The sequence below is a fragment of the Chiloscyllium plagiosum genome, chromosome 2 (assembly GCF_004010195.1).
Source record: "Chiloscyllium plagiosum isolate BGI_BamShark_2017 chromosome 2, ASM401019v2, whole genome shotgun sequence".
Classification (NCBI taxonomy): Eukaryota; Metazoa; Chordata; class Chondrichthyes; order Orectolobiformes; family Hemiscylliidae; genus Chiloscyllium; species Chiloscyllium plagiosum.
In genome coordinates this window covers 130477320-130497699 of record NC_057711.1, presented here as the reverse complement: position 1 = coordinate 130497699, position 20380 = coordinate 130477320, and the positions used below count along the sequence as shown (strand labels likewise).

Genomic DNA, 20380 nt, shown 5'->3' with positions numbered 1-20380 from the left:
GGGTCGGTGGGGGGTGTGGGTCTGACAAGGGAGTCGCGGAGGGAGTGGTCTCTACGGAAAGCTGATAGGGGAGGGGAGGGAAATATATCCTTGGTGCTGGGGTCTGTTTGGAGGTGGCGGAAGTGACGGCGGATGATGCGCTGTACATGGAGGTTAGTGGGTTGGTAGGTGAGGACCAGTGGGGTTCTGTCCTGTTGGCGGTTGGAGGGGCGGGGTTCAAGGGCGGAGGAGCGGGAAGTGGAGGAGATGCGGTGGAGGGCATCGTCGACCACGTCGGGGGGGAAATTGCGGTCCTTGAGGAAGGAGGCCATCTGGGTTGTGCGTTTTTGGAACTGGTCCTCCTGGGAGCAGATGCGGCGGAGTCGAAGGAATTGGGAGAATGGGATGGCGTTTTTACAGGGGGCAGGATAGGAGGAGGTGTAGTCCAGGTAGCTGTGGGAGTTGGTTGGTTTGTAGTAGAATAATAATAATACTTGCCAACATAACAAATGTAAACAATGAAGCCAAAAGCATGAGTTTTAGGATATTTTAAAACCGTGTATCCAACAGATAAACTAGATCAAACTAAAACAAATCTTACAAGTGTCAATGAGCTTATCATCGTCTGACCAGTCGAAATTAAGAAAATGATGGGACACACCCCTCTCTAAAGGATGTGAGCACCCTGCTGTGTCATAGAATTATTGATATAAAATATCTGTAACTAAGCCAATGGTCTGGGATTTTTTTTATTAAAAAAGTTATCTAAGATTGGATATTGCTACAAGTTCACAAAACCTCCTTTGTCATTCAGCATAACAGGTAAACGGGGGTCAGTTAGCTCAGATGGCTGATTTGCAAGAGATAGTGACATCAACAGTGCGGGTTGAATTCCCACACTGGCTGAGGCTATCATGAAGGACTCTCTTTCTTTCACACCCTCTTCTCTTGCCGGAGTATGGTGACTTTCAGGTTAAACCAACACCAGCTGTCTCTCTCTCTCTCTCTCTCTCTAATGACAGCGCAGCCCGGAGGTCTGTAAGACAATGGTGACTTTACCTTTACAGATAATGCTAGAAAGGAACCAGTACACGCTACCTAATGGTGTATGCTGCAACTATTAAAACGAGGTGCCATAAGCGATCAGAACTGAAATAACTCCAAGAGGGCTGGTATCCCGTCACAAAGTCCTCCTTTATTTACACATGCATAATACATGACACTGACCCAGCTAGCACAGACACAGCTCCCAGAGTGAGCAGAACCTCTCACACTCCTGTTTAGTTTCTTTTCACCCACGTTGTGTGTGCAGGTGTGAGACACAGTGAAAGACGCAAAGTGCATGAATCTTTATTCAGTTTCCACCACCAGGAAGAAAGGAAACACCCGAGTGGCCAGTGACAAGCAATACCCTTCACATCAAAGGGCAATGCTGCACGATCAAACAGTGAAGGGGAGGGCAGGGGTTAAATCAAAATAGAATTGGAGCGGGAAATAATGCACTCCACTCCCTGCGGCGCCCACCTCTCCCTGAACAGCTCAAGGATGTTGGTGGACACCGCGTGCTCCCTATCCAGAGACACCCGGGCTCTAACGTAACCGCGGAAGAGGGAAGGCAGTCGGCCCTAATGACGCCCTCACAGCCCACTACCTGGTTCTATTTTTTTTTTGATTAGATTACATTACAATGTGGAAACAGGCCCTTCGGCCCAACAAGTCCACACCGACCCGCCGAAGCGCAACCCACCCATATCCCTACATTTACCCCTTACCTAACACTGCGGGCAATTTAGCATGGCCAATTCACCTGACCTGCACATCTTTGGACTGTGGGAGGAAACCGGAGCACCCAGAGGAAACCCACGCAGACACTGGGAGAATGTGCAAACTGAGGTGGGAATTGAACCCGGGTCTCCGGCGCTGAGAGGCAGCAGTGCTAACCACTGTGCCACAGTGCCACCCACCAGTTTGGCCAGGCCCAGGAGCAGACCCACAAGGACGTCGTCAGACCTGCCTTCCCCCCTCTGTACCAGGTGTCCGAAGATCAGGAGCGTGGGACTGAACAAAAGCAGAGGAGGTGGTTTTTGAGTAAATCAAAAAGGGAGTGCAAACGCCCACACCCAATATATACATGGTCCATGGACTCCACAGCGCCACAGAACAAGCAGTTGGGCTGGGAGTCCCTGCACCACCGCAATCTGCATGCAGCACCCTCCACCCCAGATCCCCGAGAGAAAGGGGGAGGACTCTCGCGTAGAGAGCCCTCCACTGGGGCACTCCTGTTTATACCGGTCAGCCAGGGCTCCCTGATTGGGCCAGGTTAGCAGCCCCAAGCGGGGAACTCATTCTATGAGGCCCACCTGGCTGACCAAATCACAATCACTGCAAGAACTAGTCATCAACTCATACAACTTTTACTTTAATTATCAAGGTAGGTATAAAGTTATTGAAACTGTTCTTACTGCTCATTTAGTACTTTAGGCTGATTTGAGGAGGACAAAATAGGAGAAGGATAAGAGAAAGGAGGGGTATGGGAGGAAAGGCATTGTCATAGGAGGGGTTGCAGAAGGAATTGTCAGATGTCAGTGATTATTTATCAGAAATTGCCAACTCAAATGTCTAGTGTCATTAAATCAAGATTTAAATGAAGATAGAAAGTATGGCTCAAAACTTCTATGACAATTTATTTATCAAATTAAAGTATAATTCTACTGGTGAAAACAAATGGGTTTTTATTTAGCTTGAAAATACAATGGTTCATATATCAACATATACTGTTTTAAAATTAAACAGAGCCATTAAATCTGTGTGTTAAATGGGTTAGCAACTATTTCAAAAGCAATTTTACAGGATCATATTAATTTCTTCTGGAAGTATAAATAATTAAAATTCACTGCTGTATGTAAATAAAGTAGAAATAATGCACAATATAGAGAATGTTTCATGAAGTACAGAAAAAAAAAGTTATGCAATTTTTGGCTTGGAATTTTAAAGAAGCTTTTTTTGTCATATAAAACATTTTGTCATTTTTCCATATCCTTCAGCCCATTGTTTGAAAGTGATGAATCACTGACATGGGTTTGAACTGAACAGCTGGGACATTTACAGAAAATAACTTCGTGAAATATCCTTATAAACCCATGCAAGAACTGCTTCCATCAGTTTTTCCTTAAAGCAAAAAGGAGGTAATGTTCATCTTGCTTCGTATGGATCCATAACAGCCAAGGACATGCACAACCATATAGAATAATACTTGAAATTAAATAGTAAATTTAGAAGGAATTTACATGTGGAAGTATACTTTCTACCTATCAGCATGAGATTATATGATTCAAACAACCGCTCTCACTAGATCTGCATTCCTCAGCAATACTCAGTTTAATTCTAACATTTACAGTTGGAGTTAAAACTCCATACATCCTTTCTTGCTGGGTGTTTGTTCTGAAAATGGTTTGATGTACATCACTTTCTATTTCTCTATGTTGTGTGCCTTCCCATGCACACGTTTACCTTGCTCCGTTTTTCACAAGGTTGCCACTCTTCTTGGTCTCTAGCATCCCCAGTTTATCCTATCAAGAGTAACGCTCTCATGGTCAGTGCCACACTTTACTCTGACCTAGTTAAAGTGTGGCGTTGACAGTGAGATCTTTACTGCTTTAAAAGGTACAGTGTCTAAGGAGAAAGTGAGGATTGCAAATGCTGGAGATCAGAGTCGAGAGAGTGGTGCTGGAAAAGCACAGCACAGCAGGTCAGGCAGCATCCAAGGAGCAGGAGGGCATACATCCGAAGCGTCGATTCTCCTGCTCCTCAGATCCACAAGGACTGCAGATTCTGGAAACTAGAGTCTAGATTAGAATGGTGCTGGAAAAGCACAGCAGGTGGAGGAGCAGGAAAAGAAAACCTGACGTTTCGGGCAAAAGCCCTTCATTAGAAATAGAGGCAGGGTGCCTGCAGGGTGGAGAGATAAATGAGAGCGGGGTGGGGCTAGGGAGAAAGTAGCATAGAGTACAATAGGTGAATGGGGTGGGGATGGAGGTGATAGGTCAGAGAGGAGGGTGGAGTGGATAGGTGGGAAGGAAGATAGGCAAGTAGGACAGGTCATGGGGGCAGTGCTGAGCTGGAAGGGTGGAAATGAGGAAACTGTTGAAGTCCACACTGATGCCCTGGGGTTGAAGTGTTCTAAGGTGGAAGATGAGGCGTTCTTCCTCCAGGCGTCGGGAGTTAAGGGAGCAGAGGTGGAGGCGGCCCAGGATCTGCATGTCCTCAGCTGACTGGGAGGGGGAGTTGACCTGTTGGACCACAGGGCGTTGGTTCAGGTAGTGAGGGAACAGCGGTGGAGGAGGAACACCGCCCTGCGGCCCAACATTTCAACTCCCCCTCCCACTCTGCCGAGGACATGCAGAACCTGGGCCTCCTCCACTGCCGCTCCCTCACCACCCGACACCTGGAGGAAGAACACCTCATCTTCTGCCTTGGAACACTTGAACCCCAGGGCATCATGGGACTTCACCAGTTTCCTCATTTATTTTCCTGCTTCTCAGATGCTGTCTGACCTGCTGTGTTTTTCCAGCACCACACTCTCAGTACAATGACTATGTCCTGCTTTTCATATACTCCTCTCTGGTCTGGTATTCTACTCATTTCTGATGATGTCAGAGTAACTTTAACAGTTACATCATTATTTGCATATTCTATCACATTAGAAAAGGAGCAATAGAATAGAATTAGATTTTATTGTCACATGTATTCAGTTACAGGGATACAGGAGTTACAGTAAAGTCACCATTCACTGCACCATCCTTGGTACAAGGTACAAAATCTTAAATAGAAAAATAAAGAAAAAAAAGTTAAAAGTTCAGCATTGCAGTTCTTTCTTACACGTGAGCCTGCAGTTACTCCACACTGGGTTTTCCGCCACGAAGGTGCCATCTCCCTGCACTGGGACCGAAATGTACTTGAAACGGTTAACATTGAGAGGAGGGAGGTGCTATGGGTTTTAGCAGGCTTACAAAAGGATAAATCCCAGGCCCAGATGAAATAATTCCCAGGATGCCATGGGAGACAAAGGAGAAGGCTGCAATAGCTCGGACATTAATGTTCAAATCCTTTCTAGCCACAGATGGTAAGTAAGGATAAGCCAGGAAACTATAGATTAGATTAATGTGTCTAACATCAGTGTCAGGGAAACTACTACAACAAAAAAAAAGCTCTCAGGGACAGAATTAATCTCTACTTGGAGAGGCAAGGACTAATCAAGAATCAAGGTGACTTTGTCAGGGGGAGATCATGTCTAAAAGGTTTGACTGAATGTTTCAAGGAGGTGACTAGGTATATAAATGAAGGTGGTACAGTTGGCATAACCTACATGGATAAAATTATGGCTCAGACAAGATTTTGCACAGGAGCCTCAGGGTCAAGATGGTGAAAACTTCATGAGATCCAGGGCAAATTGGCAAGTTGAATCCAAAAATTGGCTGGTGATGATCAAAGGGTATTTGGACTACAGCCAGTGTGCAGTGGTATAAAATAGGGTTTGGTGTTGGGTCCCTTCCTGTTTCTTGATTACATTAAGTGATTTAAAATAGAAAGATTGAGGATGACGTGAAAATTGGTGACATCATAAATAGTGAGGAGGAAATCCATCATTTACAGACAACAGGCTGGTCTAAAACAGTGGCAAATAGAATTTAATGGTGAAAGGTGATATATTTTGGTAACACCGGCAAGGGAAAGGAGTACACAATGGATGTAGGTTTGCTCGTTGAGCTGGAAGTTTCGGTTTCAGATGTTTTGTCACCATACCCAGTAACATCATCAGTGAGCGTCTGGATGAAGCACTAGTGGCATGGCTTGCTTTTTATTTAAGTGATCAGGGTTCTTTGGGTTGGTGATGTCATTTCCGGTGGTGATGTCATTTCCTGTTCATTTTCTTAGAGGTGGTAAATGGGATCCAAGTCAATGTGTTTTGGTTGGAATGCCATGCTTCTAGGAATTCTCTCATGTGTCTCTCTTTGGCTTGTCCTCGGAGTGGGTTGTCCCATCCTCACCTGTATGTAAGGATACTAGTGAGAGTGTGTGGGTCATGTCTTTTTGTGGCTAGTTAATGTCAACAAATACATTGACTTGGATCCCATTTACCACCCTGGAGAAAAAGAATAGGAAATGACATCACCAACCAAAGGAAACCTAAACAAATAAAAAGCTGGCCATACCACCAGTGCTTCATCTGGAGGCTCACTGATGATGTTACCTAGCATGGTGATGAAACAGCTGAAAATGAACCTTCCAGCTCAGTGAGCAAACTGACATCCAGAACCTCAACCTGAGCTACAAATCTTCTCCAAACTCAGAACACAATGAATGGTAAGACCCTAGGAAGTACAGAGAATCAGATGGACTAGCATCTGCAGTCCTCACTTTCTCCTCCCCAATACAGAGACCATTGCCAGTAGTTGGCCTAGAGTCTCTTCACTGCACCAACACTGGAACAGAGTCACCATCTTGTCTCTAGCATTGACATCGCCACCATGAGTCTGCGCTAGACTGATTTCAGCAAAGCAGCTGCCACCTCAAGCTGCCAGGTGCTATACTGGGCTCAAACTTACATCCCAACTCCCACTGCCATCACCCAGTGGGAGCACCAATCCAACTCCCACTGCCATCACCCAGTGGGAGCACCAATCCAACTCTCCTCTGCCACCCACCACCACCAACCCGACTCCCCTCTGCCACCAACCACCACAAGCACAAGTCCGACTCCCCTCTGCCACCCACCCGGAGTACCAACCAGACTCCCTCTGCTGCTGGAAACCAACCTTCCCTCTGACGTGCGGACACCTCAATGCTGTATGAGCTCTCCACAGAAGGTACAATAAAAAGATTAAAATAGGTTTCTTAAAAAAAGCAGAGAAAGACAAAAATCATTAAAAGCAGATGGAGCAGACGAGCTCTGTGTTATTAGTCTGCCACAGCTCTGAATGTGTCTGCCTCAACGAGTTGTCAAGGTAAGAACCTTTGCAGCATTTTAGAAGTATGTAAATGAATACTTGAAAAGCCATAGCATACAAGGCTACAGGCCAAACACTGGAAAATGGGGAGAGAGTAGATAGGTGCCTGATGATCAGAGCAGAAAGGAGGAGCTGAATGGCTATTTTCCATGCTGTAAAATGCAATGACTTTATAACCATTTCTCCCAAGTGTTACTTCTTTCTGAAGCCAAATGGCAAAATAGATAACCAAACAAAATTGGTTTCTGTAACACCACCTTAAAAAATTACAGAGTGCAGTAATACACATGCCAGTCTCTCCCCTAACCTACATCCAGTATCTCAGTTTGTTTCTTCACAAAACAAAACTAGAAATTAAAAAAAGCACTGTGTGTTGACTGTCCCTCAGTAAAACTGATTCTTGTGTTCAAACTCAGGAGTGGAACTTGACCCAGGAAATTTGTGATTGGCAAGAAGATGCTGCTAGTTGAGCCACATCTGATAGAACAAAATAAAAAACCCAGAAATGTTTAGAGGCATGGTTAGTATGATTCAAACCTACATGTGGTGATCCTAATGGATTTCTAATCCATTGCTTTAATTACCCGGCCAAGACTATCGGGCTTTAATCGACATCTTCATTGTTCATGGTGTGTTCCAATTCACTTGGAGTCTGAGCTACTGTGGAAAGATACCCTTTCACGTAAATGTTGTAGCCTAGAGCTATATAGATAGTGATGGTAAAGGTTCCAATTTCTTTCCATCACATTGCTGACCAGGAATCACTCCTACTCTTACTGTCTACCATTGGCACACTTTGGAAGGATTTACAAATTGAAACTCAGTCTGTTTTCCTACATTACCTTCGTTGGCCATCATTTCTTGGAGCACAGCAATGATGCTACATACCATGCCACAAGATTTCTTTTTAAATAGGACTATCACAACAGTGTAATGAAGTGATAATAGGGAAGAATGCATAAAACTCAAGAACGTAATAAAAACAAAATTATTTTTCCTCAACATTCATTCTCTTGCTGTTATTTACAAAAGACATGTTGGTGTCAAAAAGTTATAATGATCTCCAGTTGAAATAAAAGTTTAGTTCATAAAAAACAAAATTAGCACAATGAAGGATGGTGATCTTTCTCAGGTCCAAATCAAGTGGGCTGCAGAAACATGAAGTAGGGAGATCATTGCTCCAGGAAAATGGTTACTGATAATGATTCCTAATGGAGACATTATCCACAGAAACAGGTTCAGTTCCCACATGCACATTTAACAGTCCAGCTCTTGATCCAAAACCAGCTTCACATTTTTGTTCCAAGATTGGAACAATCACATATTGCTCCAAACAATGTTATGACAGGAGCCATTAGCTCCAACAATCTGTCTTTACTCACCATCGATTCAATTCCCAGCCATTTTCTTAACCAGAATGCTCACAACCAGAGCACTCATTCAGCAACTATAACTTCCAGCATTAAGGCCACCAACCTCCACCTTACCATCATCAGTCACTGCGTCTACCATTGGCCAGTGATATCAGTCATTCCTTGATTTTCTGCAGACTTCACTATTTGAAATGTTCTCCTGACCTGCCTCCTATCCATCATACTGTTCATTATGTAGAACTTAGTTGCCTATATCAAACTCTACTCATCCAGCACCATTGCCCTCTTTCATACCAATGCTTCAAAAGCTTACATTTCTACCCGAGTGTGACAATGCTTTCCTTGTCTCTTTCTATAATACTTCATTCAGTAGTACAACTGCCCACTCCCAGTCTGGAATCTACCACTTCATATAAGACCACCCTTAAAATTCACCTCCTTACAAAGATGTGGGTCATCTGCCTTAATCCCCTGATGAATACACTCGGATGAAATTTTCCGAAACTACAGATCCAGTACAAAATCCATTTATCATGTCTATAGTCATTTTGTAAAGAATTACCAATGTTTTCACCTGCCTGAAAATGGTTGTTGCTAGACTATGAATTGTAGATTATAAAGAATAATTTATTAAGTATTGTATGATAAGTATTGTTTAAATCAGCAGCTCCATAAAAAAGAAACTAAAAATTTTCAAACCAAAAAATTACTGTATTTTCTGGCAAGAGAAAAATATTTACTGAATTTCAAGCTTTGACTTTTTAAGATGTTAAAATTGCAATTTTTTTTATTTGCCAATGAAAAGCTATAATTTGGAAATATGTTCTTTATGATTCTGTCAGCAGAAGAATGTGGTAAAGAGAAAGGAGGAATAAAAGTTAGGGAAATCGAGATTCTATCTTCCCAAATATTTTTAATTTGAAGACAACTCACAATTAGCTCTAAATATGGATTTATGAAAACTCAGAACACTTAGGGTAGCATGCTGCTTTCAGTAAAAACTGAAGGATTGGGTATTTTTATCTCAAAAAAGGTCACAGATTTATTGCAAACACAATGCTGAGACCTTGATTTGAGATGCTAACAATATACTGTGTACTAAACAAGAAAATTATTTCAAGCTGCAGTCATGTAATATTCTTAAATCAGACAAGCTGCTCTTTCCAGCAAATTCAAAATTCTCTGCATTAAGGGCCAAGTACAATTTCCAAAACTCAGTTCTGTCTTATATGGGATTGCATGAAACTAGAACGAATTTTCATCCTCAAGTGCCTGGTTACTCAGCAAGACGCTTTGTATTGAGGCATTTATGAAATTATTCAGAACATTTATGGAACCTGAATTTAGTCCAATGAAAGTTGAATTGTCATTCTCAAAGACAATATCAGAACATCTGGAGGATTTGAAGGAAGTGTGCTGAATTGCACTATCTTCTCACTTCTTGGTTTTGAGGTATGATCACAACGCTGCTAGTGGAATGCAAGATTCTTTCGGTCACACATCATTCCAGAGATACCACACTAACAGTTAGCCAATTATCTGTTGACCCACACACAAAGAGACATGGAGGTACTTTTGCACAAAGCACAGAAAGCTAACACAGGTGCAGCAGGTAACCAGGAGGACTCCGGAATTGCGAGTGGGTAGGAGTTGGTGCTTTGACCGCTGTGGCTGGCATTTGAATCCCAGGTAGGGAGTGATACTTTGGCACTAAATAAGAAAAGCTTCTTCAGGACCCTCTCGTAGCAGTGACAGCGCCACTATCCCTGCACTGGGAGGTAGGGGTTCAAGTCCCAACTGTTCCAGATGTGCATTATAACATCTCAGACAGGTTTCAATGAGGAAAAGTAGGTTAATTTTAAAAATAGGGATGTTGGTCCTTATTTCAAGGGGGTTAGAGTGTAAGATTAGCAAAGTCTTATTGTAACTGTACAAGGTGCTGGTGAGACCAATGTCTAGAGTACACATTGGCCTCCTAATTTAAGGAAAGATATCATTTTATCGAAGGCAATTCAGAGATAGTTCACCAGGATGATCCCTTCAGGGAAGGAAATCTGCCATCCGTACCAGGTGTGGCCTACATGTGACTCCAGACCTACAGCAACGTGGGTGACTCAACTGCCCTCTGGGCAATTAGGGATGGGCAATAAATGCTGGCCTTGCCAGTGATGCCCATGTCCTGTGAATGAATTTTTAAAAAGGTACCTTTTCAAAAAAAACTTGTAGTTGATTTGTATTGTAACCTTGGATTCCCTCAACAGAGGGCAATGCAACTGAAAAACAGCATTTACAATGAGGAGGGAGCCCTGTTACACTGAAATTTTATTCTAATTATCACTTAGCATGCATTTGTGAACAAGTCACAGGCAGGGGTGGAACAAGATGCTAATTTAAGTTTTAAAAATCTCAAGTAACATTTAAAACATTCTTCATGGAACTTTCTTCTTCTTTCATTTGCAGAAATGAAAAAATATCCTGAGGAAGTGAAGTAAGCATTTTTTGTTGGTCAGCTCTTTCTCTCTGATGCTATTTCCTTTTTAAGTCACATCCACGGAGGATGATGTCCACCATGACCTACACGTTATTTTTAAATAGTTGCTGATTAGGAAAGAAAGTTGCCGAACAAGGTGAGAAATGCAAAGCTTTTTAATCGTTCACTCTTCAGGAAGGAGGCAAGAATGCCAAAATTTGCAAAAGGGATAACGATTTACAAAGCACAAAAAAAAAGGATGCCGATACTTTTGTTTTGAAGAGATGATTTTATGGGATGTGGGTATCGCTGACAAGCTGGGCATTTATTGTTCATTCCGAACAGCCTTCAAATCATTAGGCCATTATGGAGAGTGGTCAGGAGTTATCGCCATTACTGTATCACACGTAGGCCAGACTAGTTAACGGTGGTCAATTCCCTTCCCTAATATTCACTGCACATATTTAAGAAATAAATAGAAGTTTGGAAGTTAACATGTCAAAGCATAAAGGGGAAGATAGAGATTGGCTTTGAGCTAGGTGATCAACCATAATCATGTCAAATGGCTGAGCAGGATGAATGAACTGTTCCTATTTACCAAGTTTCTCAAAACAACTTTAGTAACCCAGGCCTTTTACAACAATCAATGATGGTAATGGTAAACATAAAACTAAGGCCAGCTTTTATGATACAGATTGTGTTGTTTTTTTTTAAAATACTGTATATTATAAATTTGGATTTTTGATTTTTTTGTTAATAAACGTCTGTTTTATTGTTAAAGCAAAATCTGCAAGAGACCACTTTGCTGAAACCAAAATAAAGCAAGATTTGTCAAGCTAAGTTTCAGTCTGGGATCTTCTTGTCCAGTAATAAGATCAACTGAGATCATAAAACTTTCAATTCTGGATCGGAGTAAATTGAATTCAAATTCCACCAGCAGCCACAATGGGACTTTAATCTATGTCCCAGGGCATTTGCCTAGATCTCTGGATTACCAGCCTAAGAACATTAGCCAGAGGCCACCATCATCCTGCATTCATATGCAGGAACTATTTGATGCAAATAAATAGGATGTTAAGACATTCTGTCTTCTTTGAATTAATTGAAGCATGAGAAAACAATAAGTGATTCTCTATGGCAAACAGAGTTGACTTGCCAACCCACGAGTTCCCTTTTCTTGGTGTATAAATTGTTGATCCAATTGAAATGTGACTTATTCATACGTGCATTGAGGAGTGCAAGATGAAAAGGTTCAAAAACATTTCTTTTTTCAATCGATACATTAAAGTAAGATGTAGTTAATTCAGAAGAGTGCCAATTACTCTTAGGTTGTGTGATGTCATCAATTCAGAAAATCTTGTTAGTTTTAAAGAAAGGCATCAACAAAGGAGCCATCGAACTCTGAGCATTTTCCACCAGTCAGAATCGGAGTGATCTGTACGGCAATTCCATTTACGCACATTGAAGCCACATCCCTTCATAACCATATCCATTAAAATGCTTAATAACACAATGAAGCACTTTACACTATTCTTTTGAGAGATACATCGAGAAACCACTTTTTGATAAGTGATTAAAGAATTTAAGACTTAACCCAGCGTACAAAATTTAGAATGTAATCAACGATTCCACATACTGGATGTGTAGCATCAGTTTGCACCTCGGACAATTTGACACTGAATACCTCAAAACCGTTACAGACTTTTACGTTTTCAAGGAAAAGAAAAATCATTTAGCCTTTGAAGATTTCTAGATGTCTCAATGCCTTCAATTAGAATATAGGCTGGGTTATCAAAAAAAGGTGTAATCCTAAGATTTCATTTCACAGCTACTTTTTCATCAAATGGAAGTATCAATGTGTCAGGTACGTTACGAATCCCTGCTGTATCATTTTTAATATTTAGGCTCAGTGCTATTTAAGTTTTACTGTAGTCCTAGACAATGACCACTGTCAAACTTTAGGATAAATGGTTTTTAAAGCCTAAAGCATTTCAAGAACTTTAATTCAGTTTGTGATCATACATGTTTATAAAATGTCTTTCACATTGTAACACACTCCAGGGTGTCACCAAACTATAGGAGAAGCCATTAACCAGAACTTTGGTGAAAGAATTAGACTTTACCATGTATCTTAAAGCAGAAAAAGGGGTTGTTTAGCAATGAAGTGCAAAGAAGAAGTGAGACCACAGTATGAAAGCTCAATAGCATACCAAATTCTCACAGCACAAAAACAAAGCCCAATCAGCCCATCATACCTGTATCTGCTCTTGAAGACTGTTGACCAATTTACTCCCACATTTCACATTTTAACCACAATATTGAAAGTAAGTCATCTTCAAATATATATCGAATTGTCTTTTGAAAGTTCCTAAATCAATTTAATTGCATATCCCTTCGGGTCGTGCATTCCAGATCTTTAAAAAGGAGTGTAAAAGAAAGGTTAGCTCATTTCTCCATTATTGTTTTAAATCTATAATTTTTGGTTACTAATCCACTTGTACCATCAACACTCCATATTTCTACTAACTCTACCTTTAACCTTCTTTGGTCTCGAGACAGTTATCCCAGCCTCATTAAGCAGTAAAGACTCAGATCACTAGTATCATCTTGGCAAATCTTCTCTGCATCCTCTCCACGGCCTTAGCATTCTTCCCATACCATGGTGCACAGAATTGTACACAATGGTCCATCCAAGGTCCAACCAGTAATTCGTACAATGTCCTTGTTTTTCAATTCCTCCTATCAACAGGGTCAAATATCAAGTACGCTTTCTTAAAGTAAAAACCAACAAATCCCCAGGGCTCCATCTGATAGTTTTAAACTGATAGCTACAGTGATTGTGGATGGTCATCATTTTGCAAAATTCCCAAGATTCTAGAATTTTCCCAGCAGTTTGGAAGTTCACAAATGTAACATTGCTATTCAAGAAAGGAAAGAAAGAAAGAAAAGACAAGACACTGCAAGTTAATTAGCCTGAAATATTTTTATGGAGAAAATGATGAAGTTTATTAGCAAAATCTTAGCAATGCAATTTCAAAACTTAATCAGATTGTTCGACATCAACTTTGTGTGAAAGGGAACATTTACCAAAAGTGTGTTTTAAGGTGTAACTCAAAGAGTAGGTAAAGAGCAAGTAGATGTAATATAATTGGATTTCCAAAAGGCATTTAATAAGAAGCCCCACTAAAGGTTAAGACATAAGATAAGCATTCACAAAATGGAGGTAATATATTAGCATGGATTGGAAACAGACATTAAGCAGACGACAACTATGGAACGCCACAAAGATTAGTGCCGGGATCTCCACTATTTTCAATTTACATTAGACAAAAGATATTGATTCTATGTTTTCTTGCACTACAAAGCTAAACTGGAATGGAAGCTAGGAGGAAAATGCCGAAAGATACTTGTATGGACAAGCTATGTAAGGTGGCAAAAAAGTGGCAGACAAAACACAGAGTGAGGAAGTGTGAAGTTCTTCACTATGGAAGAAACATCTTAAAAAGATCTGAAAAGTCTGAATGTTGATATTGAGAAGAACTGTTACAAGGAACACTCCAAGTTAATTTAGGTATGATAAGCAACATGATCTCACAGAATACAGGGAGAACTCGCTCAAAGGTAGAAGACAGAGGATGGTGGTGGAGGATTGTTTTTCAGACTGGAGGCCTGTAACCAGTGGAGTGCCACAAGGATCGGTGCTGGGTCCTCTACTTTTTGTCATTTACATAAATGATTTGGATGTGAGTATGAGAGGTACAGTTAGTAAGTTTGCAAATGACACCAAAATTGGAGGTGTAGTGGACAGCGAAGAGGGTTACCTCAGATTACAACAGGATCTGGACGATGGGCCAATGGGCTGAGAAGTGGCAGATGGAGTTTAATTCAGATAAATGTGAGGTGCTGCATTTTGGGAAAGCAAATCTTAGCAGGACTTGTACACTGAATGGTAAGGTCCTAGGGAGTGTTGCTGAACAAAGAGACCTTGCAGTGCAGATTCATAGTTCCTTGTAAGTGGAGTCGCAGGTAGATGGGATAGTGAAGGCGGCGTTTGGTATGCTTTCCTTTATTGGTCAAAGTATTGAGTACAGGAGTTGGGGGGTCATGTTGCGGCTGTACAGGACATTGGTTAGGCCACTGTTGGAATATTGCGTGCAATTCTGGTCTCCTTCCTATCGGAAAGATGTTGTGAAACTTGAAAGGGTTCAGAAAAGATTTACAAGGATGTTGCCAGGGTTGGAGGATTTGAGCCATAGGGAGAGGTTGAACAGGCTGTGGCTCTTTTCTGTGGAGTGTTGGAGGCGGAGGGGTGACCTTATAGAGGTTTACAAAATTATGAAGGGTATGGATAGGATAAATAGGCAAAGTCTTTTCCCTGGGGTCGGGGAGTTTTTTTCACGCAGATGATGGTACGTGTATGGAATGAGCTGCCAGAGGAAGTGGTGGAGGCCGGTACAATTGCAACATTTAAGAGGCATTTGGATGGGTATATGAATAAGAAGGGTTTGGAGGGATATGGGCCAGGTGCTGACAGGTGGGACTAGATTAGGTTGGGATATCTGGTAGGCATGTAACAGCTTGGACCAAAGGGTCTGTTTCCGTGCTGTACATCTCTATGACTCCATGAAGGAAAATGTGACATTGATCATCATTGGAAGTTTTGCTAAACTGTATAAAGTAAAAGGAAGTTAAATTGCTATAGTTCCAGAGGATCATAGAGCTGCTCTCTTATTAGAGAGAGATGACTGATTACGGTTTAACCCAAGCGTCACTACAAATCAGGCAAGGACGGAGGTTGAGAAGGAAGGACCCTAAGTGGAAATTGTATAAAGCTTTAATGAAACCAAAACTAGAATATGGTGCACAACCTTGGTCTTCATTTCAAAGGAAAGCTATATTTGCATTAGAGTTTGTCCAGCAAAGGTTTACTAGGTTTAACGCTGGTATGACAGACAATGAACAGCTGAATATTTTGGAACCATATTCTTTGGATTTATAAAGAAATTAGTGACAATCTTAGTGAGACATGAAAGATCCTAGTGGACTGAGAGGAGAACTGAGTAATCGTTTCCCCTGACATGGGGCAGAGTCTCAGGATGGATTGAAAGTTGAATGTAAAACCATTTGGATTTGGGTACTGGAAGTACAACTTCAAAAAGTTCTAAATCAAATTGTGCAGTATAATTAATACTGGAAGGTCTGTGACAAAACAAGGAAAACATTAATAAACCTGATCAATGAAAATATAATTAGCAAGTAAATGGCACAATAAATGAGTGACACATTTTGGGGAAACCATGTGTTCCTTGGAAACAAAAGGTTGAAATGGAGGAGAGAAATACAGGGATCTGGGACCCACAAAAGTAAATACGGATTAACAAAGACATTAAAAAAAAGCACAAAGATGGCAGGCAGCATGGTATCTCAGTGGTTAGCACCGTTGCCTCATATCACCAGGGACCTGGGTGTGATTCCACCCTTAGGCGACTGTCTACGGAGTTTACATATTCTTGTGTCTGTGTGGGTTTCCTCTGCAACCTCTGGTTTACTCCCACAGTCCAGAGATATCCAGATTAGGTGAATTGGCCATGGGAAATGTAGGGTTGCAGGGATAGGGTAGTGGGTGGAATACTCTCCGGAGGGTTGCTGTGAACTCAATGGGCTGAATGGCCTTACTTATGCCTGAAACATCAATTCGCCTTCTCATTGGATGCTGCCTGACCTTCTGTGCTTTTCCAGCACCACACTCTTGACAAAGATTCTGTGATGTCCATTTTTAAAGACTGTTGAAAGTTAAGAATTTGTTATGTTTTATTAAATCCTGAGTTAGAGCAAACTTGGAGTGCTGGCCTTCATGTTATAAAGAAACTGAAAAGTTATATTCATCAAAAAGATTGATCAGGATTGAATTCTTACAAAAGACTGAGGAGTCACCAGTTCGAAATCACTAGGATATGTATAAATTTGGTATGTAAACATTAAAATGCCTCCAATTACAAGAAATCATTACTGATTTGCTTATGGCCTCTAATTATAAATCCTGTACAGAAACATCTTACCTCACAAATGGTTAGAATATGAAAGTTGCTGCCACAATTCAAGTAGCAGAGATGCATTTAAGAGGAATCGAGTGAAGCTCATGGGGGGGGGTGAAGGAATTGAATGATATGATAGGTTAGTTGGATTAAAACAAAGATGGGCAAGTGAAGGCTGATCTGGTGAATAAAAAAAAGTCAGTTTGGACTGGTTCGGAATTAGAAATATTTTATTGTGTCACAAGCAAAGCAATATAGTACCATCCACAAGGGATTTGCTGCATTCTATTATCCCATCAGTAAAGCACCTGCTTACCAAGCATCTCACTCCCCTTAGCCAATTTTGTACCAGTACAAGTTACCGGTGTCTCTTTAACAGCATGTGCTTCTAGTTTCAGGATAAGACATGTGGTACATCAATGCCTTTGAAAGTTAACATACACAAAATATCTACTATACTATTAACTTTTGCTGTTAATGCATTACTTCAAAAATAACTCCATTACATTTATTAGCCAATACTTAAAGAGTTCATACAGGTCATCCATTACAAACTCCTGTATCTCCAAATGAACACTAAATTTTGCCCTTGACAATGGTCTCTCACTGCTGATATTAAAATATTTAGCCTATACTTAATCAAGTTGATTCCCCTTCCATCTATTTCTCAAGCATATTTCAATACTTGCCATCCTCCAGCCTTTTGGAAATACTCCCACATCCACAAAACAAATTCTGAATAGAGGTTCAACTATCTACCCTCGCAAACAAGGCACCATGCAATAATCAATACTTCAAAATCTGACATTGCTATGGCAAATGAAGGGCACAATAATTCAGTACTGTGAAGCAGAAACAAAAATTACTACAGAAACTCAATAGGTCTGGCAGCATCTGTGAAGAGAAAGCACAGTCAACACTTTAAGTTTAGCCACCCTGAAAAATCTAATATTGTAGTTTATTTTGAAACTGGGAAAACTCTTTTCTCTTTTGGCCATGGAATCTTGTACATCATGTCAAATCCTTGCCCAGTCCAGCAGTAACTTTGTCAATAGTGCATCAAATGCTACATGAATACCTCAAGCTCCTGTGGATAGGGCTTGAATCCAGAACTTTTTAAACTGGAAAACACTTCTAACTGCATCAAGCTATAGTCTGACTTCATAGACCTTTGTAAAACAGACAGGAGGCTGGAATAACACAGCAAGCCAGAGAGCATCAGGAGAAGGAGTCGTCTTTGGAGCACCCTTAAAATTAAAGCTGGTGTAGATTTTGCCCCGTATAGGTCTCTTAGTTCACCCTCTGCCATTTCCCAGTTGTTTCCTAGCATTAGTCCTTGTTGAATCAATGGGGGAACTGTGCTTTTAAAAGGAAAGTATTAGCAGTTACATGCAATCAAACCAGAACCAAACACATGACTGTCATCCGCCCCACATGGGTTACCGCCACATTAAAAAAGGAACTTTGGAAGCATACTTCTTTTACAAAGTGTAACGCACGGTATTTTTTTTATAGCAGGAGAAAGATTTCCCCGAGTTAGGTATATCAAGGCAGCTACACCCGGTGCAAAGACAACAGCAGTGTGAAAGTCCCTGGGAATGTGCGTGTGCAGTCCTGCCTTCCCGCAAGTAGTTCTGCATTTCTGAAAAAAAACGTTAACCTTTATCAACTTCGTCATGAAATAGTGACAAACAATTCAGACATCTCACCTATTGATCCTCTGAGCGAACGCTCTCCGCTCTGAATTTAATGTAGCCATGGATCCTGTGTGTGTATATATCCTGGGAATGCCGCCCAGGGAACCGACAGCAAGGTTTAGGATCCAATCTTCAAAATACCACAGCGGGGTGGAAACTTCCGCATTTTCACCTTTCTCGCCAGCCCTAGAGCCAATTGTGTATGAGGGGACTGGCTGGCTTGCTCTGTGTGTCGAGATTAAAGGTCGAGTCACTTTCCAGGGCATCTGTTCACATTTTCTGAGTGATAATGTTCACATGGCCAGCAGTAAAACATGCATCGCACCAATTTACAATGATTAATTAGAAACTGCGTTTAAAGGGAAAATATAAAATGACATATTTCGCTAGAGATGGACAAGAACCGCATTTGTACTTGTAATATTGGCGAAACTTTGGTAATATTATTGACTTTAGAGAATATAGATACCATCTGGCAAAATACTGCAGATGCTGGAAACCTGAAACAAAAACCAGAAATTGCTGGAGAAATTCAGAGGGTCTAGCAGCATCTGTGGAGAGAGAGATAGAATTAACGTTTAGAGTCCAATATAACTTATTCAGAACCGAAACAGTTGTTCTGACAGTTAAGAAAAAGGTCTAACAGATGTGTGGGGGCAGAGTCCATGTGTATATTTAAGTCTGAGATGGATACATTCTCGATCAGGAGGGGAATCTAGGTTAACGGGGAGAGGGAAGGGATATTGTATTGTTAAAACAAAACGTGCCAATAAAGGGATATTGTATAAAAGGAGATGTGAGGTGATCCTATTGAATGGCAGAGCAGGCTCGATGGCCGACACCTGTTCCTATTGCTTACAGTCTTGTGGCAAAATCATACCTTACAGCACTTGTCTTTGGGTCCCCCATTCCCATTGCTTGACTCAATGCAAGAAATTATGGTAGAGTGGTTGGGAACCCCAGGAGGAGGTGGGCTGGGTCGCCTTAATATTGATTCGAGATACCATGAAGTTTCAGATTTGTTCTAATCAACTCCTCAGAGATGTTATTACACACCACTGGATCAGGTGGGATGTGAACCCAGGGTTCCCGGCTCAGAGGTGGGAGCAGTACCACTACAGCAGAGAATTGTTACACAGTCAGTGCAAAAGTGAACCAGCTGATTACTATCTCTCAGACTCCCTCGGCAAATGAATCCATATATCTCCATTGTCACAATTAGTGATACAGTCCCCCAGATTTGTTTGATTACAACACTGTGGTGCACTTTAGATTAGATTATCTACAGTCAACAAACAGGCCATTTGGCCCAATAAATCCACACTGACCCTCCAAAGAGTAACCCACCCAGACCCATTCCCCTGCCCTATATTTACCCCTGATTCATGCACCTAACACTATGGGCAATTTTGCATGGCCAATTCACCCAACCTGCGCATCTTTGGATTGTGGGAGGAAACCGGAACACCCAGAGGAAACCCAAGCAGACATGAGGAGAATGTGCAAACTCTACATGGTCACCCATGGGTGGAATTGAACCCAGTCCCTGGTGCTGTGAGGCAGCAGTGCTAACCACTGAGCCACCATGCCGCAATTTTGGGTGAGTTATTATGTTAAAGGAGCAAGATAATTTTAAAAAACTATTGTTTTAGGAAGAAATACAAGAACAGAAATGCATATAATATGCTTTGGTTAAAGACCTTCAAGATTCATCACCAGTTGTCTCCAAAAGACCATAAGGTTTAGGAGCAGAATTAGGCCATTCGGCCCATCAAGTCTGCTCCCCATTCAATCATGGCTGATATCTTTCTTAACTCCA

General features: G+C 41.3%; 1 protein-coding gene across 4 annotated transcripts in view; it reads right to left on the bottom strand.

Annotated features, from left to right (window-relative positions):
- Window positions 1-18750, bottom strand: part of dock8 (dedicator of cytokinesis 8) — a 300402-nt gene extending 281652 nt beyond the window's left edge. For all 4 annotated transcript variants that reach the window (XM_043718191.1, XM_043718205.1, XM_043718201.1 and 1 more), the window contains exon 1: window positions 18574-18750. In XM_043718191.1, coding sequence (XP_043574126.1) covers window positions 18574-18623 — 50 coding nt within the window. In that variant the 5' untranslated portion in view covers window positions 18624-18750. The remainder of the gene's footprint in view (window positions 1-18573) is intronic.
- Between the last annotated feature and the right edge of the window lie 1630 nt (window positions 18751-20380).